The 20767-nt window shown below is 41.5% G+C and overlaps 1 protein-coding gene across 2 annotated transcripts in view; it reads right to left on the reverse strand.

The window, feature by feature from the left end:
- Nucleotides 1–20767, reverse strand: part of FNDC3B (fibronectin type III domain containing 3B) — a 187165-nt gene that overhangs the window by 139625 nt on the left and 26773 nt on the right. The window contains exons 2-3 of one of the 2 annotated variants that reach the window (XM_072933671.1): nt 10564–10701; nt 2776–2851 (exon numbers count right to left, since the gene is read on the reverse strand). In XM_072933671.1, coding sequence (XP_072789772.1) covers nt 2776–2851; nt 10564–10674 — 187 coding nt within the window. In that variant the 5' untranslated portion in view covers nt 10675–10701. Of the gene's footprint in view, nt 1–2775; nt 2852–10563; nt 10722–20767 lie in introns of those variants that run through there. The other variant, XM_030279927.4, reaches the window with a different exon arrangement.

Consider the following 20767-nt stretch of genomic DNA (forward strand, 5'->3'; position numbering starts at 1 on the left):
CCCAGCCCAGCAGGGCAGCACCGTGTGCTTCCCATCCACACAGGCAAACTCATGTCTCAATTCAGCTCCTAGCAACTATTAAAAAATTAATTTCAATTAATCCCCAACATCACTTTTCCTTACTCTTTTTGGCTGTTGCTATGAAGGCTACAAAAGTCACACAGCACAGCATCTCTTCTACCACATGGGATGGAGAATGTGAATCCTGAGGAAGTCAGACAACAACACAACTCCTGTTGAGAGCACCTGGAACTGTTCAGATGCTTCCCTAAACAACTCACCACGTGGACTGTGCACTCAAGGGCTGGACTTCTCTGGAAAACCAGATTTATTGCAGGTTTTTTTATCTATTTTCTCTTTAAATGTCTTCTCAAGGAAACCACAGACCCTCTCCATGCCCACTGACCAGCTGAATTTCTCCCAGCCACCATCATTTCCAAGAGCTGCCTAATCCAGGCCCACACTATGATCTACAGGGCTTATCCTTAAACAACTCATCTTCAACTATATGCAAAAAAAAAAAAAAAAAAAAAAAGGAATGAAGAGACAACTTGCTGCAACACTGTGCATTCTCAGTTACAAATACATACTTATTCCTGTTTTTTATTAAGGTTTTTGGGGTGGTTTTTTTTGGATTTTTTTTTGCTTTGGTTTTTTTTAAGTTTTCACTGATTATCTTACTGCTGCAACCCTGAGGAACTGGAAGAAGTTTTTGTATTTGAGATTCTTCAACCACTCCAAAACGTCAGAAACATTCAAACGTGCATCTGTTCTTTCTGGCTTAAAGCAGTGATTACTCAATTAGTGGCTAATTACACTTCAGGGTGTTTAAAACAGAATATTTCACAGAGGTTTTACTCAAGGAAGTGTCTTTCTTCCAACCTGGGTAAGACAAATGAAGATTCACTAAGTCATCTTCTCTGTTGTTTTTGCCTCAGTCCTCTAAAGCACATACAGAGAGACCACAGCTGTGGAGCCAAACGGGGTTCTGGACACAAAGTGGGGCTCACAGGGTTTCCAGAACTGGCTCCAAGAGCACAACCTGAAGATTTCATACTGCTCAAAAAGTCATATGCAAAATTTAAAAGAAAAAAAAATATATTCTACAAAAGCAAAGTTATCTGTCCCTGCAGAATGGTCATTTGGGAAGAGCTTTTGTGTATCCTGAAGAATTCAGTGTTACTGAGCCTGACATCTCAAGTTTTTATTAACAGTGTTCACTCCCTGCACTCAGGAGAGTCACCCAATTTGTAATAAAGCCATCCTTCACACTCTGAATATTCAGCAGCACATCTTATGTCATAAGCCTGAGTACGTGGCAGTAAGGAAAAAGCAAGAATCATCTATTCCACAGGGAGCTACCAGCCGAGAGGCACTGCCCAAAAAGAGACTTTCATGCTGCCTTAACATAGTGCTAAAATTATTCCTTATCCTGCTAATCATAGTGCTATGTGGGAGCATTGGAAAATGCATCATTATTGTCTGAGTGCTGCCCTATGCTTAGGAAATACATTCACCTTTAAACACACCAAACACTCCATAACCTTTAAACATACCAAAAACTCTATCACAGGAGGGAAAAAAAGACACTAACTTTTGTGGAGCAAGGGGTGTATAATTTCCAAAAACACTGCACACAACATAAGCCTGTCTTCTAGAATAACCTCAGAGCAAAAACCAGAACTGTCACATATCCAAATCTTAGTATATTTTCAGGCTGATTACAACAGATCTTCTGCAGTAGAGCACTATTAAGTTCCACAACTACATGGTTAAGAGCAGCTTTACCAAAAGAAAAAAAAGCACACCCACCACAGTCAGGTGCTTTCCTGTGTTTGCAGCACGTAGTTAATTCAGCAATAGAAATATTTTAGAATAAAGTAGGATCAGAAGCTTTAGCTTGAAAAGAATATTAGAAGTTTTCAGGCCAAACTGAAAGAGTGTATACAAATATACATGAGCCTTGGCAGTCAATACTGCAGCTATAGCAAATAAAAGGAGACAATCTTATGCTAGAAATTCTAAATCAATTTTATGAAAGACTGCTGATGAGTACCAAACAAGTCCCATTGGCACAAACACGTTAAATTGCTGGGAATACAGAACCATGAGGTTTCAAGTTGCAATCATTTAAATAGACTGTCTGAACACCACTTTGAGCATGAACAAAATTATAAATAAATGGGGTCATAATTATATTTGTAATGGAAATCTTTCTTGTACTGAGCCAGAATAAAGCATTCTTCTTAAATAAAAGGAGTAGCCAGCTTTATTCCTCTGTTAATTGCCACATGGACCAATTCCTTACCACACAGCATGCTGGCTATAAATCTCAACAAGCAGCTTTAAATTGCTGTTATTATTGCTCATCAAGACCAAATAACCCTGGATGGTGCTCAGGGAAGCTTCTGTAACATCTATCTCAAACAGCTATTAATTCATCATTTCCATGGGGATGGAACTCCAAGCAAGAACCACCCACTCCTCCACTGCTTAAATGGAGGGGGTGTCACAGAAAAGATGCAAGGAGGCTGCAAGATGGGACTGATAAATAAATAACAGAAGAAAGAAATCCTCCTGGACTTCCAAGAAATGCGTGACTCATCCTGAAATACTGAGCTCCTAGAATACAGAGAGCAGCCACGTCTGCAAGTTCTCACTCCCCAGGACTTCAGTGCATTCTCAGAGCTGCAAATCGTGTTTTTGGAGAGAGGACACAACAGGTATTCCATGAAGCACAGCAATGCTCATCCATATGTTTGTGCATCCTCTTACCTTGGATGCACTGGAGGGTTCCATCCTCAGCCCTTATTGTAAAGGTTTCACCTGGATTAACTTGAACCAAAAAGACCTGCAGAAAGAAAAATAAACAAACATTTGTAACCTGAGAGCTCCAAAAATTAAAATCTCCCCAAAACAGCAACTGTGCTATCCGTTTTTTGAAAGGGGTGGGGAAGCAGGGAGGGCACAGACTGGCATAATCACACCTGTGGGTCCCAGACTCCAGGAGCAGGCAGAGATCTAAAACTCACCTACATTTTATGAGCTGAAATGAAGATGTAACTGAATTGTACACAGGTGAGAATTATGGCTTTGAGTTCCACACCAAAATCTTGAGAGCGTGTTTAACTTGGCCAAATGCTGGTAGCTAAGGACATAAATCTTCAGACCACTAGCACATGAGAACAGAGAGTACATAAACTCCAACATGCAGCACCAACCCATAATGGGATTTCAAGTTCACAGGAATAAAAGGTTTTGCTGCAGGGAGTTGATCCATTATGTTTTCAAAAATCTGTATTTCAGTCTTGCACATAACAAATCTCAGTTAAGCAAAACCCGTAGGCACACACACAGTTCAACAGGTGCACACAGAACCAGTAATAAACTATTTATTAACAAATATAATTTTTTAAATAATAAAACTATCATCCCAGTCTCCCAGTGCTGAATCCTGCAGATGACGAGGTAACACAAGGACCAGGAAACACCAAAATATGTCCAGTTCATAGTATGTTGTATTATCTTAATTCATTTTCAAGTGTCTGAAACAATGATTTTAAAACCTATGATTTAGAATCCTTTCTTAAATGGACAGTTTCACTGGGAACTAGAGACCATTTATCCCACCTTGCTGCTCGTGAAACTTTCACTGAAATACTTTAAACACACTTCTGCTAACTGCTTTGTCAGAAGTTCAATCAAGAAATAAATTAAATTTTCAATTTGTACCAAAATTATAATCTACTTTTTTTTTTGTGAAAGATCTCTCTAAATTTAGGTCTAGTCTTTATATTCTGGGACATCTGCATGCAAAACTCAACCATTCAATCTGCGAAGAGAATTTGAATGCATGTTGTGCTTCTGAATTCCTTAAGCCAAATGCATAAGATAATTATTACCTAGATGACCTTTTGAATTACAGTAATCCTACAGAAACCCATTATTCCACCAACATTTTTAAGGCTCAAGCTGGAAATCAGAAAATGACATATGAAAGTCATTATGTTGTCTGGAACAATCATTTCTCAGGGAGCACTGATCAGAGTGGATCTGATCCAGCATACAGAGCACAATAAATGGTTCAGAAAAGATAAAAGGCACAAAGCCATTCCATCCCTAATCTCCCAACAATCAATATTTAAGTGACAGCATTTAAGTGCTCTTCTGCTATGAATAGGCGTGAATTATCCACCACAGCACACGGGCAGCGGGTCAAAAGATGTGCAGAGCAAAGCAATGTCATCGAGCTTAATAAAACAACCCAAAACAACCAATAAACAAGAAACCAGAACTCGAAGAGGCCAAGAATCATAGAAATATTTCATCAGCTCGTTTGCATTACGCGTCTAAACCAACAGCCCCAAAGTTGGTTATTTACTAACAAATTGGATTGACAGAAACCAGAAGCCCTTGCACACCTTTACAACTTTGGAAGAACTTGGTCCAGCTCCTCAAAAAATAGATTCTACCTAAGACTGATGCCCCGTGCATGTAAAGCTCCATCCTTTCCCTAAAGCAGGACAGATTCCTCTTCCTACCCAAGGCAGGTGCCTACCCCAGAGTTATCAGAAGTTTTACAAATTCCTGTCCCAGGACTCCATCACCAGCACAAGGGTCCACATTAGCACACCCACAGCTGTCCCTTAACAATAATTCCTTGGGGTTCTGCTTTAAAAAAAGGTAATATTCCCAATCACAGCTGTTGCTTTTGATGGTCCAAATGAAGCAGCAGCATCCTTGCCTAATTACACGGGGTTTAAACACAAACAAATTGTTGCAGTAAGAAATTTGTTTCCTGTAGAGCAGCTTTGTACCCATATCCCGAGCCTGTGGGCAGAGCCTGGGATTTATATACAGTAGCTTCTATTAAAATGTTATAGATACGGAAATAACTCCTTATTGACAGATGCTCAAATCAGCCACCTCTGAGGGCCAAGAAAACATTTACAGGCTGCTGCTGGGGGAAGGCAGCAATATCAAGAGCAAACAGGAATAGCCAAGGTGTGACTGACGTGGGTCAACAGTGGGGCAAGGGCTGGGCACAAAGGGAGGACATGAAACCCAAGTGGCCTCAGACCTGGAATCAGCAACCATGCTCCTCAGGCAAGATCCTTCCAAAGGCTGCAAGCCACCCCCAGCCTCTCCCTTCCCAAAACTGGAATGCTGGGGTGCTCCCCATAATCCATCCCAGCACCCCGTCCCCCCTGCAGTCCCCCCTTGCTGCACACAACCCCACAGCACTGACCAAAGAGATGCAGAAATGAGGTCAAACCATTAAAGCCAGCACATGTTGAGTATTATATACAGGGCACCGGCCAGCCAACACCCCTGACTTGTCCCAGTTGCCTGGGATAAATAATGTCAAGGCACACTGCAACTTATTTTGTTTATACACACTAAGTATATAAAACTAATTCCATGACTGATTTTTCCCAACATCCTCATAAACAACAAAACCATATTCTGCAGCCTGGAACACAGCTTCCCTCTTCCCTGTCACACAAGGGATCTTCATGAGAAGCCTCATTTCTAAAGCTTTTAATTAAAAAATCTGAGGAAATGAATAAAAAAGTGTAAAGATAACATCTCTATTTTAATGAAAACAAACCCAGATGATCTTTAATTGTGCTATGCCTCTTCCAATATTCATCACCCCAAGTATGCATAATTATGAGATGGCAACAGAGGAGAATTTGCAGGGTCACTTGGAGCCCTCGCTGCTGGCTGGCAGCATCTCAGGGTGCGGTCTCATGTCCGAGGTCACCCCAGCCCACTTCCAGACCTTGGCCTCCTCCCATCCAAAAAGCTGGAGTGCATGACAGCAGCACAGTCCCAAAGGATTTTTCTTTCCCCTAAAAAGTTCTCAGATATTTAACTCAGCAGTTTAATCCACTTGGTGCTGAAACCCAGCCGTACCTGCTGCATCCTCAGAGAAAGCGTGTTACCTCTATAAAGCTCTTTTTGCATTTATTTTGCATTTAAGAATGCCTTTCTATTTCATTGAAAGTCATGTTTGTTGAGTGATGGATGTTACTAAGTTGCATAGCTACTATAAATATTTATAATCCCCCCGAGTATGTCCAGACTAAGTTTGCATGACAAGCCAAGCACGCATCACTCGTGCCTCCCTCACTCCCACTATCCAACTCCCATGGTCAGGAGAAGCAGGGGAAGGGATTGAAGAAGTGCCCACAAAGGTAATGCAGGCACAAGCTCAGGTTCAGAAATAAACAAACTGACTCTGGGAAGTTCTGGATTGGATATTAGGAAGAAATTTATTTACTATGAGGGTGGGGAAGCCCTAGCACAGGGTGCCCAGAGCAGCTGTGGCTGCCCCTGGATCCCTGGAAGTGCCCAAGGCCAGGCTGGACAGGGCTTGGAGCAACCTGGGACAGTGGAAGATGTCCCTGCCCATGGGAGGGGCTGGAAAGAGATGGGCTTCAATGTCCCTTCCAATCCAAACCACTCCATGATATAAAACTACATACACTGGGGGAAAAAACACTCTCAAACAAAGACAGAAATGCCACCTGATAAGGACCAAGGGCATACACTATTAATCTCTTTTGTATACTACTGGTTTACTTATGCAAAAAAATTTCTGTTTCCAAGCAGAAAATTCACACTCAAGGCCGGCCATCATCCCCCACCTGCTCTGTGGCCCCTCACAGCAGTGAGCAGGATGATGTTCACCTGAATCCACGTGATAAAATTCAGTCCCAGAGCGCACTTAAAGTATTTTCCCCGTTATGAGAACATTTTCCTCGCTAAGGTCAAAGAGCAGCTTGCTTATTAAAACCCCACGTTAAACTTTTTCCCGTGTGGTGAAATTTCCCTTCCATGAGATGTATCATGCTTCATACAGCTGGGAGCACAACATCATAGGCAACACCTGGAATCCAGCCCCAGGTTCCTCACAAATGCTTTAAACCATTAAAATTCACTGTATTTACAGTTTCTACAGCACATAACTTATAGCATGCATTGCATCTTCTGGGAAAAGAAAATAAACAACAAAACACAAAAAAACCCCAAAACAGTCACTTGTATCCATTCTGTTATCTACTTTAAAAGACTGTGCCCCAATAAATTCCCAGGTGCATCCCACAGGAAGGACCAGGGAAGTCACACCATTCTATGTGCAATACTCTTCTCAGGAACACATTCCTCAGTCACAAAGGGCAGGTAGGCTAAACACTTTCAGCATCTCTTCAGTAAGAAAAATCAGGGAACATGCTACATCTTAAACAATAAAGCTGACTTTTAAAAATTAATACTTCATCAATTGTGTCTGGAAAAGACTTTTTTTTTATTGACTGGACAAAACTAGAGGTATTAATAGACACATGAAGCAATTCAATCAGTTTACCACGAGTGCCCTTTACAGCAAAACTCTCAAGTGGCAGATCCCGGACCTCCTAACTTATCCAACCTTAAAACACACACACCAAACAAACAGTAAAAATAAAATAAAATAATAAATCGAGAAACCATTAAAAAGTAACTAAATTTTGGCAGAAAGTTCATTCACTCAGCTCAGATGCTGTGGCTCAGTACAAAACCCAGCTAAAGTGCTTTCAGCTGTTTGCAAGGTGCACAGGAAAGTACCAAATCTTGTTCCTCATTCAGCTGTACTCTTGTCTCCCTCATTTAAAGCCTGTGACCCTAAAAGACAAGAACAAGCACACACAGCACTATGTACAGTGCCTAAGCTTAAGCCAAGTGGTCAAACCACAGGGTAGGTAAACACAGCTTTACAAAGAGCAGGCAAGCAGAAAACCTGCTGCACTTCTGCAGGTGCAATGAGTGAACCAAGCTGAAATAAAATTTTCCCAACTAATTAGCCCAACATTCTGTACAAATGTGCTGTAGCACAGCTAGCTGCCCCTCCACTTTATACTCCAAGCTTTTTAGAGCTTGCAGTGGAGTACCTACAGGAAACCATTGAAATTCTTGGACCAAAAGGTTAATTATTGCTCCCTGAATCCCCTAAGGAGTTACAAGTGGATTAGAAGCAGAAACAGCTCTGGAAGCAACATGAAAGCATTAAACACAGTCAGCAGTAATGGAAATAAAGTGTGGGAAACTAAAAAAAAAAAAAAGTCAGTGCTAGAAATGCCATTTTGGGTAGTCTAGAGAAGAGGGATTACTGTTAAGCAGGCAGAGACATTCCTTGCCCTGCCTTGTGCAGCTCTGCCCTTACTCTCAGGAAGATAAAGAAAGGGAATGTTCCCATGCAATTGCCTTACACTGCAGGCCTGTGCACTGGCAGATTTGCCTTGTGCATCACTCTCCATCTGGCTGCTGGCAAGGCCAAGGTGTTTCACCAGCTCCAGTCTGCTCAGTTCTACGTGTGTAAGAACGGATCTTTTGAGGAAAGGCTTTTCCCTGGAGCTCAGCATTTCCAGGCACAGCTCCTAAAGCAGCTCTGTGTTGCTGGCACAGCTGAGGCCCCACAAATCCAGTGACACATGAGGGTGAGCAGCAGCCAGCGTGCCCATCAGAACCTGCATTCTGCCAGCCCCAAAGGTGCTGGCCACTCTGCAGCCTGGAAAACTCCACGCTCCCCGTCCTCCACCAGCTCTGCCACGATGCTTTCTCACCACCAGCTTCTAATGGAGACTGTAATCACACCCTGTAAATGTGTGTCCTCCTAAAGCTAGAACCTATTTATGGAGTCGTATAAACCATCCTTCTTAAGGAAGTCATTCCTGTGTGAATCTATCCTGAAGCCTCTTCCCACCTCACGGGTAACTCAAATAAATCTCTTTCAACAAACACTTAACATTTGTTTCCACATTACAAAAAAAAAACAGGTTAAGAGCAATTAACATAGTTCATTTGCAAAGATCAAACATAGCATTTATTCCAATTTAATTCCATTTTTAGAACTGTACTTTTAAAAAGCAAAGACATCATCTAAAGCTTCAGGAATAGGATGAAAACGACAAAGCATAGAGGTAGTTAAGCTTTGCAAGAGATGAGGGCACATCCAGACTAGAAGCCAAGAAAGTCTCATGGAAAACTGGTATTTCAGCTACAGGTACTTCAAGAAATAAGGAGATGAAATCTAAAAGCATCATCCAGCAAACACATAGAAGAGGGACCTGGCCCAGAACTGTTCTACTCAGTCATGCTTGCATAACACAGCAAAAGCAAGAAGCAATGTGCTTCCAGTGCACCTGCAATTGTTTTTAATGCAAAACACTAGCTGAGAAATTACTTTAAAGGCAACAGAGGCATCTGCCAAACCAGGCTGCTGAATCAAAGATGGGGAAATGGAAAGATTTGGCTTAGAGCACCATCTCAAAGGAGGGCTCAGAAGATTTCACTTATTCTTTCTGTAACACAGAAGAACCCACTGAAAGGACAGTCTGACCTGATAAGTGGCTCCCAGCAAGGAAGAAAGTGTGTATTTCAATAACAATTATCCTTTCCAGTATGAATAAGACTGTTCCTTCATCTAAGTGTACTAATATTAGACCTGGTAAATATAGCCACTGAAAGGATTATTTTCTGTTTTTACAAATCAAAGCATGCTTTGCAAAAATGACTTAAAAAAACCAAACAAACCAGTCACAACAGTGAAAATCTACATCATAATGAGATTTCAGATGACCAAAAAGATTTGGAAGCTCACCAGGAAAGCAGAAATTATTCTTCCTCTTGAGGTTGATCTAACTCAAAACACAGCTTGGAAGGAGGAACCAATGATCCAGGGAAGGAGAAGTAACAGAATGACCTCTTATATTGATTCAAGAAGGACAGCTTGCTTCTACCTTTGTTACAATACTTTGCTGAAATTTCTCATGTGAGGGGAGAACCAAATTGAGCAACACAAAAATATTGCCAGGGTAGATGTTCTCCAAAGAGACCCCTTGACCCCAAATTATGTATTTGGGAACCTACCACCCACCAGCTTGAACCTCCAGGCTGTATCGTGACATGAAGGCATAGCTGTGGTCTCATGATCCTTCTACCAACTTCTGATCAAGCTTATTAGAGACTATCTCCCAGAAAAAACATAAATCAACTGTAAACTTGCCTTTATTCAAAAACTCACTCAAAATTCACATCTGCTTCTTATAATGAAGCACAGGGTAGTACACAGGCCTGCTGGGAAAGGTAGAGTGAGGTAAGCAAAGAATAGCAGATATCACACTGCTATTCTCCATTTCTTTCCTTACTTCCATGTTTTTTCCTCATCTCAGCATTTTTAAAATCTTAAAATCTCACCACAAATGCTAGTAAGATGTCTGGACAAGCGTGAGCACAAGTAAATCATAAGACTAACTTCCTGCAAAGCCCTCAAATACACAGCATTTATAGCCACTGTTTCAATTCCACTATTTTTACTTCAATGAACACACATGCAAACAAACACATTCAATTGAATAGTACATTTTAATCATTGTTTTTAATGTCTTTTCAGCGTAAAGGCAGATTTCTACATCCCAGGAAATACTCTGCACTCCCCAGTGCTACGGAAAACCATTTTCCCCATCTTGAAAATATCTAGTTGACCCAGAGAGAGTTTATTTAAGGCAGCCAATTTCTGACCTGCTGTGATCCATCGCCATTCACGATGTGAGGCATCATGGCCACCTCCCCGTTCAGCAACGGCGGCAGCTCCAGCGGGATTTGGTCGGTCATCATCATTGTGACGTACATTCATGGAGAATTTTCCACAACAGACTTCTGCAAGAGAAAGCAGCAGTTAAAGACCCTGCAGAAGCCCTGCTGTACTTCAGTTCTGCCATTCAGGAACTAAAGCAGGAGCTTTTGTACCAGGAGGTGTACGGGAGCTCCAGGATCTGAACGGAGGTTTTAACTGTTACATCAAGAGCGTGGAAAGTCAAGTTTCCATGCAAGAATTCCAAAAACCAACCAGCCAGATCTCCACTCTTTCCCACAATTATAAACCTCAGCCTTCACTGCTGAAATAGGCAGGTTCTGAGACACTTAAGAGTTTTGCTCTTAAATCACCATCCTGCTTGGTGCCACAGCTCTTGGAATGCATCACCCGCACTGTTGAGACTTTAAACCAATTTCACTCAAAAGCCACACTTCAAAGCCAAACACCTCTATTTTCTTTCTAGGGCCCTGTAAACAGTGTGAACTGCCACTACAAAACAAAGACCAGACACCTGACTTCCACTTAATCACAACCCAAAAGGGTTAAGGCTTCTGCTGGAGCAGGAGGGACAGCACATCCTCAATGTTCTGAACACCCTGTTCTAGGAAGGGTAACAGAAAATGATGACATCATGTAAGGATTTGTGAAAAATCACACATCACTTCCAGCACACCCTCCCCCTTTCAGCTAACTGATGTGATACGTGAGCACCAGTAAAACCATGAGAAGCTGCCTTGTAAAAAAAAGTCTTAATTCGGTGTTAAGGGTATCATCATGCTGGTTTATGGGGCAATAACACAGCTCTAGTGGATAAAATGGATGAGCTCATCACATAGCTTATCTAGACTTGTGCACAGCTCCTAAGCAAAACAACCTCACATGTCCAGTGGTGAGCAGCCTCCTTAGCACACCTCGAGCCAGAGAATGCCAATGTCACCCTGAATAGTTTCATATACATCCCAAACTCAAGTTAGAAAAAAAATATGCTCTGACTTAGGTGGTAGCTGGCACAAGATGAACAGAGTGTTCCAGAGTACAGAAAGGGGAATTTTTGGCAAAGAGCACGGGACACAACTAGAGAGCCATAAACCAGGAGTTTAATTCAGCTGCTGCAGAGGGGATGGAGGACTGAGCCTGTCTCACCAGGGTTGGAGCAAATCTTATGTCCCCTCAGCCCCAAATACTGCTGGACTTCAAATAACTTTTTTTTTTTTTTTAGTTCAACAACTAAATTATTAGTTTAGTTGAAATACACTGTCTTCATTTTCATCATCCTCTTCCAGAGCTCCCTGCAATCCCATCACCTGCACAGCCTCATGATCAGAAACATCAGCCTGACCAAGAGCTGCTCCTCCAGCTCCTGAGGAGGAGCACTTGTGTGATTTAGAAGTGATGGCAGTGCCCACACAGACTGAATCACATGTGCCCTATATCTTTTCACTGTCATCAAATGGGGCCCTTCACATCTAAGCAGAACCAGAAGACTGAAAGTACATCTGTTTTTCAGAAGATGTGCAAACCTGGCAATGTGACCTCCAGCCACACAGCTCAAGACCAGCATTTTAATTTAACTCAGTAAATTAGCACAACTCTCACAGCTCTTTCCACTGTTCTCATCTGTGAGAAAACACCACTTTTCTAATCATCACTTCACCAAGACATAAAGAGAGGCAATGTATTTTCATCCACCTTTAAATTAAATCCCTCCTTTTATGCAAGACTCAATTACAGGACAGAAGTTCTCCAGAAGCCTGAGATACAGTTGTTAGGATGGTACATCCTAAAGCTTTTGCTTCTCACTACTTCACAGTTTCATGTTTTATTTTTGAGAAACATCTGAGTCCAACAACAACAGTCAGAGGTGCTGGGATTTGGAGGTGGAGGAGGAGGAGTGGGGTAGTGCAACTTCACTTTTGGGGGGTTCTGTTTGTTTACCAAGGAAGAAGAGAATACGTGAACCATTTCTTAACAGCTTGGGATTTAGAAAAGGACTGAAAGAGCCCAATAATGAGCACCAGAGAGCACATGAATGAACAGCTTTCAGGAAACAGACTGATTTTGTCAACAGCCAGCTGTACCTCCAACTACTCTGGCTATACATGCAGTTATTTATGCATCTATATTTGTCTGTGCAAATGTATATACTCACATTTACAGTTTATTTGTAAAGAACAAAACATTCATAGAAATTATTTTAAACCCATCTAAATCAAAACCCCAGTCCCCAAACAAGACACATTCATTTAGTCTGAACCCAAAATCCAAGCTTTAACAGTTTAAACATCACACTGATAATATTTTCTTGAGAAAAAAAACCCATACTGTCGCTTGAAGCAACATATTTTCCAAGTAATATTTCCATTCCAGGCACAACAACGGATATGTTGACATTTACTTGTTACGTGTCATTGTTTAAAGTGTTGCAGCTACATTCCTTTTGCTTTATTAATGGTTTGTCACTACAGCCGTGTCTACACTTGCCTCACTTGAAAGGAGAAAACAAAAAAAAATTAGGAAAACATAAATAAAAAGGGCTTCCTCTATTTGACAGGTCTGGTACGACCCCAGCAGAGATGATACCAGCAGCAGGACTGGCTACAAGGCACAGCCGCTGGCAGGAATTTTTGGCAGTGTTTCACAAAGATGTACTCCAGGAAGAGTGAACACATCTACCATGAGCCTGGCAGACTTCACTGCAAAGCCAAACCCTTTGGAAACACAGGCCTCATGCACTTTTTGAGCTTATTTGTTCATCCATCCTACTTAAAATAGATTTATTAGCTGTGCTTTCACACCCCTCCTATAGTCCAGTGTTCCTCCTCCCTCAGGGGATGCAAAGCTGATTAATACAAAGAAAGTGAGGTCTGAATACAGGTTTTTTTTTTTTCCTGCAAATTTGGAACGCCGATAGAAGAAAACACCAGACACGACTCAAAGAGCCAGGTCACATTCCAGGATATGAGAATTCTTCCTTAGCTAAAATATGAACTGCCAAATACTAACCCACAGCCTTTTCTTCAGGTACTAACTCAAATTTGGGGTTTTGTCTAGAAAGCTGACTATATTTAAATTTTAAAAAGATATTTCCTGTACGTCTACATTCCCTAGGTTTGGCTGGGACAGGTCACAACAATGCCAACAAGGAATGAGAGGCTGCATCTCCCTGTCTAGCCTCCTCCAGGAATATGGAAATCACAGCTTTCCACTTTGCTGTAGAGCAAGGAAGAAACAACCATCCAAGTTAGATGTCTCTGTCCCCAAACAAAACTTCCAAACCTTTTGATGTCTGCAAGTTACTGTTGCAAACTTGATTTTCAATTCAGTACCTCGGCCTTCTACTGATCCCTGAGATGACTCCATTTCCTTAAATTAATTCAATATGTGAATTAGTAATACATAAATTAGTTGCACATGGCACTAGAGAGAAAATTAAAACACACAGGAGAATGAAGTGTAACTATCTAAACCCCAATGGCCATGTATGGTCAAATAACATGACCCAACAGGTTACGTCAGTTTTCCTGAAATTCCAAAAGCAGTAGAACCACATCAAGATACCCAATTCTACTTTTCCTAGAAGGTTTCACCCATGCTTATTTATAGGGCTGGAAGCCAAGAACATTTTTCTTTCTGTGATTTTCTTCCTATCTTCTGTACTTTACAAAGCCAAAGAACCTCTTCCAGCTATGGCAGACAAATGCAGAGAACCTGGCAGAAGCAAGAGGAGTTGTGAATATTGAGTCCTGTGATTGCTCTTTGCAAACACTTGATTTTTATTTCCCTGCAGCAGACCATTAAAAGGTCCTGAACAAAGTGTTCTGCTTTTTTATCACAATCATCTGGAATTACAGAAGTTGTACTAACAGCAAGGACAGAGAGTTTCAATACTAAGTAGAGCCACATACCCAAGTTTATTTAATATACAACTAAAATTCAGTGCCAAACACACATTTTACTCCTCCAGTGCATATTTAGGGATATTCTGCCTGAATAGAAGAAAACACACTGCAAGAAGAATAAGAAGCTTCCCCACCTTCAATCCTAGCCTTGAAAAAAAAAAATTACTTGAAATGCACACAGTATAAACTTAAAATTGAAGATTTTATCTTTCTAGCCTAAAAGAAAAAACCCTTTACCACTTCCCCATGACAAAGTTCACAGACAAATGGCACACGCACAGGGTTACACAGCCTAACAGACTCCTTTCTACCACTGCTTTAATGCATGTACTATAGGAACCCCTCTTCTACCATGCAGTATGGGCTGGGTGAGCTCCTCTTGCACAGAGGCTGTTGCACTGGTCAGAGAAATAATCCAACCCAGCAGGAGCTTCCTTAGTACTTTACAACCATGGGCCAAGCCAGTTCTGGTGTTACCAAAAGCCAAAGTCCAGCAGCACCCACAAGGCAAATGTTTCTCCCCCAGCCAGACATTTTCTCTGGCAGATCAGGTTCTGCAGTGAGGATGTCCAGCAATGGGCAGTTCTCTGACCCAAAAAAGAAAAGGATTTGTGATATCTGATCTGCATCCTCCAAACCACATCCTGATGGCATGGCCAGCCCAAAACTTCCAGCGTTGCCTGCACAGCTAATGTGAACACAAGGGGGTTCCCCATCTGCTGCACTGCACCAACCCTCAAACACTTGTGGTATAACCAGGAAAAGAGGCAGGAGGAATTGCTTAAAAGGGCTTTGCCATGGTTAAAAAATATGTGTGGAATCATAGGTTCATGTCAGAGGGAGTCCCACCTGGCATACTGAGAGGTGAAACACATCTTTAGAAACACATGCCCTGAAAATAGGGAAGACTCAAATATTTCTACACAAAAACGCACTTTGGAAAAGATGTACAGTAAAACATAATGAGATTTTTTTTTTTTTTAAAATCATTCAGTATTCACAGAAGCCATTACCTGCAGCATATCTTATTCTTCCTCCATAAAGAGAAAGAGTCCTGAAATTATTTGTTATTTTCCAGGATGTTATATGCACAATTGAAAAACCCTATCAAAGTCTGGCATGTCTAATCATGTTACTGCTGGTCATTATATAGTTGAAGAAATGGGGGTTGTCCAGAGTAATTTCAAATAACCTTTTGAATAAGAAAGAAAAATAACCAGGAAAAAAATTGCTATTATGTACAAGGAGAGTACGTATACACAGCCTTATTTGTACACATATATGCCCAGGCACTAAGAACTTAATATGGGTCTACAACCCACTAGGAAGGTTCTGAAGGAGGAGTGCTCCTTCTGCACATTCCTGCTGATGCTGGAATTCATGTGCAAGAGATGAGAGAACTCACACACTGACCCATTTGCCTACTGCATTTTGTACAGCACACGTTGAAATTCAGGATTAATTAAAACATCCACAACACAATTATATTTTTCACTGAAAAGCAGAGTGGTAAATATAGCTGCTTTCAAGAGACTCCTGCCATGGCTTGCCATTCCAATTCAAAGAGGAGTGGTAATAATTGTTCATGTAGAAAAGCCTCTTGAGACATGAGCAGTACCTGGAGGTATGTGCACAGATGGTTGGTCAAGGCACAAACAGTCTGGAATTTGTCTTGTCTGATGTGCCTTCATTAGTTTAGTTAAATCACATCCGTCTGAAGTGCCACTGAAACCTGAACACATTCTTTCTCTGTTTAATTACAAACACGGTAGATTAATTTGGAAGCATCCAAACAGCCAGGCTTCTTCATAACAATTTAGAAGAAACACATGCAATTCTAAAAATCTGTTATGACAAAAGAAAACAGATTAGAGGGAATACATACACACAATCCACTGGTATTTTATGAAGAGGTAGTGAAATGCCTGCTGCTTGCTCTCTGTGCCATTTCACAGACACAAGGCCACAGTAGCTGGATCCTATCTCCAGCAAGCTGAAAAGCATAAACATCCTCTCAAAACTTAACTGCTGTCATTAATCAGTGGGTTTATTCCCCTCTAGTTTATTTTAAACAACAACACATTTCAATGTGCATGGTACATTCCATCTCTGAAGATGGAATTATCAGCAGTGTTCAATTCTACACAGCATCAAGGAAAATTAATACTGTTTTTCCCCCCACACTGGTGTTAGATTCCCAAGGCAGCAATCCAGAGGGTAGTGATATGAAGATTTTCAGTAGTTTGCATTTATTTAGACCTAAAATTTGACCTCAAATTTTCCAGGCTTGAAACTCTGCTATCTTAAAGAACAACAAATTTGTGCTGTAACCAGCTGCACACCCCTCATAGGAAATGTTTGTCATTCAGGAACAGAAAAACTATTAAAAATTGGTTCCTAGCTTAACCTTAGGAAGAAATGGAATAACCAAGTAACTTCAAATATGCACCAGAAATGAGCATCAGGAATGGGGATATCAGGTCAGTCAGCATCACGCAGGAGGTCTTATTTCACAAGGCAAGTACAACTAATCAGTAGATAATAACTCTGATGCAATAACTGGAATAAAGCAACCTGGCACACAAAGGAGTCTTTTACCAAAGGAAAACCTCGCCCCACTAGGGGTTTTTCCCCTTGGTTTTCCAGGGGGAAATCTTGTGAAAACTCGTGTAGGGAAAGCGAGCTTGCCCTCCTCCCACCACCACCCACACCTGGGGTGTGCAGTGCCTGAAGGCCATCATATTCATGTGCAAACCTAGTGTAACCAGATTTAAGGGAATAAAATACACCACGGGTGAAACAGACCTTCAAAATTGTTATTAGGCTTATATTAGCTATGGCTGAGCAGAAAGCCACAGGCAGACAAGCTAATCCAATGGTTCCACAGCATTCTTGCTTCTGCAAATAATATTAGAGCAGCAAATTCATCTGCTGCTCAAAAATCAATTCCAAAACATGCAAACACATCACGGCTACAGCCTGCACTGCTGGCAGAAGAGCAGGCTGCAGAGACAACTTGTATACAACTCACTCTCACCATGTGGGTTTTTCTGTGCTGCTTCTTCAATCTGAAAATTAAGTTAGTCATTTTTGCTATTTATATTCCTTTCCTTCTTTGTTCTCACACCTTTCTTTCCTCACCTTCCTCCATATTAATCACAACGGCTAAAGGAACTCACGAGGGATGTAACTGCAAAAATAGAGAAGTTTTCAAGCACACTATTCTCACACTATTTCACAGTAATTCTTCTAAGCAGCCATAGGCTGAATTTAACTCTTCCTGCACAATAGTTGCCAATTACTTTTATCCTATGATTTTCAGTGTTGTTGTTTTTGGCACAACTCGGCTTTAAAATAGCAACTACTTCAAACTTTTTTCTCTTTTCAAGGGAAATTAAGTTATGCACTTCCAAAAATACAAGCAGCAATTAACATTTCAAACTAATTTGTTGCTGCTTGTCCACCCTCAGAGACATTTGAGTTGAGAGAGTTCTGGGTGCTGTTTAATTGCCAGCTGTACAACACACTCTCCCAACTGCATTCAGCATCTCTGTGCTTTTCTGGAAGATCACAAGTCAGGAGTAGACCTAGATTATATGATTAGGAAGAAATTATTCCCTGTGAGGGTGGTGAGGCCCTGGCATAGATTGCCCAGAGAAGATGTGGTTGCCCAATCCCTGGAAACGTCCAAAGCCAGGCTGGACAGGGCTTGGAACAAGCTGGCATAGTGAAAGGTGTCCCTGACCATGGAAGATTCCTTCCAACCCAAACCACTCCTGTGATTATCTGATGACATCTGCCTCTCCAAGGTCAGCAAGAAAGCACAGAGCTCTTCCAGCTGTGGTGCCCCATTGCCAGGGCAAGGAGAGGAGGGCCCAACAGCCCTCCCTCCATGAATTGGAGCATCCAATTTGGAACACCCAGCGCACAAACTGGTCCCCTACACAACAGAGACAAATTGATCACCCTTTTTCAGTTTCTCTGCACTGCCTCCGATTACAAAAGCAACTTGCAAGTAAAATTCACACTCTCTAGCAAGATATTCAGTAAGTTTAAACACAATTGGAATAACTTTCTATTTGCTTCAAGCAATTTGTGTGAGAAGATAAAACTCCCTCCAGTACAGACCTACACCTGTCTACAGAACTGGGCCCTGATCCTGCAAACATTTGCACTAGAGTACATCTTTACGCTCTCGTAATACTTTTATTAAATACTGAAGTCCCCCAGATCAGGGCTGCCAGCCTAAGAACGTGCCCAGGGACACGGGCAGAACCTCTATGCAAAGAGACATTCTTGCACAAAGGTGGAAAGTCAGATAAGGCACAGGTATGCTTCATCTATTTGCTTTCTTCCTCCATTTAATAGCCGAAGTATTAATCATGGTTACAGGTTGATAAGCACAGCATTTGTCGATAAATACCCTCCCCTTCAACTCTGCTCTCTCAAATAATAATCTCTCTGCAATAATACCACAAAGACCTTGGTTATCTCTCCCGGAGTTCCTGTGCAATGGGGAATCTACTGGAATCAATGGGGTGGGGATATTTTTTTTTTTGCCCCTAATTAAACTACGAAGCGGGGAGTAAAAAAAATAAAAAAAAAAAAGGCTATCTACCATATCAATCTGCAGCTCCTGAAAAGCCTGCATACCAAATCCCATTTCCAACAAGGTCTCAGCACACCTTTGTGCAACACAAACTCGGCTGCTGTCGCCATTCCCCGCTAACCTGACTCCGGGCTGACAAAGTGGCTCATTGTGTTCTTGTGGGAAAGAGCCCCGCAGAGATCTCCCATTCCGCCCCGGGATGCAGGACCAGCATTCACACAGGGCAGCCGCTGCCAGGGAGCACCTCTCATGCAGGAGGAAAGCTGAGCCTGTCATCATCATCGTGCTCACAAAATCCAAGTGCTCAAACCACATTAGGAACAAGAAAACCAACCCAAGACCCACCACCCAAGCTCCAACCACTTTCCAGCATCAAGAGAAAAAAGTTTTATTACACCATTCCGTCACTTTCGCAGAGCATCAAGGGCATTTTTCAGAATTTCTTTGCTTTTCTGAACTGCTTCACGAAAATGAAGACAATATGCTACATGTGAAGGCTTCTCCTAAATTTACATTGAACAAAGACCTAAAACTCACCAGTAAAAAAGAAACCACACACACAAAGTCAAGTCATTGTTCCATTTCTGACTGAGTATCCAGGGCCTTACAGGAAAGAAGCCTCTCCCACTCCAGGTATCAAATTTTTATCTCCAATGACAATAAATCATCACCCTAAATCTCTAAATACAGAGTGCTGGGGGTGTTGCTTTCTTTAGAGTGGGAAGACAAAGGGTCTCAATTTAGACAGAAAATACTGTGCTGAATGTGCCACCTGCTGCAGCTAGAAAGCTCAGGTTATTGATTAAATGGTTTAAAAGGGAAAACCTTTGGGGTTTGCTACCTGTCTGAAGTGGGGCACAGTTTGTAGCACAGACTGAAGGAGAAACAAAGTTCTGTTTATACACCAAGGACAATCCATGGGGTCACCCACCACCCAGGTGGACTATATCCACTTTAATTCTGAATCCTCACCCTTCTAAGCTCATTCCCATACTCTGCCAAATCATTCGGACAATGGAAAGATGAAAATTATTCTCAATAAATTGTATTTGTCTTTGATAATAACAAATACAGTTAAATACTGAGCAGCTTCTTGTATGAGTTGGGAAACCGACAGCACTTAAAAACTACACCAAACCCAGAAGTGCTGGTTGAAAGGCAGGCTCAGGACATGGTGCCAGCAGGACAGATGCCCTTCCCAGCCTGGGTGAAGTCAAAAGACAGCAGCCCCAGTCCTACCAGTTACAGGAGTTACTCATTAATAAGTTATAAGTCTTTGTTAATTAAAGCTTCCTAATATTTCACCTATTGATTTTGATACCACAGCTTTCAAGTATGAGCAGAATTATTAAGGGGCTTCAAAGAAAGCTATGTGAAGTCAAGATATCTATACATATAAGCCAATAATAAGAATCAGGGTGAGCTAAATAAAGGAAAGTAAATTCCTGCAAAGTGATTTTTTTTTAATGCTAAGTTTGTATTTAATCATAAAGGGAACAGTCATGCTTCTTTATATTTCCCTATTGATACAAGCATACCCAGCTCCAATGAAGCAAATTAAACCCTTGAAGCTCAAGTGAACTTTCCAAATCCTTTAGATGACAAAATTCCAGTCAAGCA

Source organism: Taeniopygia guttata, chromosome 9 (genome assembly GCF_048771995.1).
Source record: "Taeniopygia guttata chromosome 9, bTaeGut7.mat, whole genome shotgun sequence".
Taxonomy (NCBI): Eukaryota; Metazoa; Chordata; class Aves; order Passeriformes; family Estrildidae; genus Taeniopygia; species Taeniopygia guttata.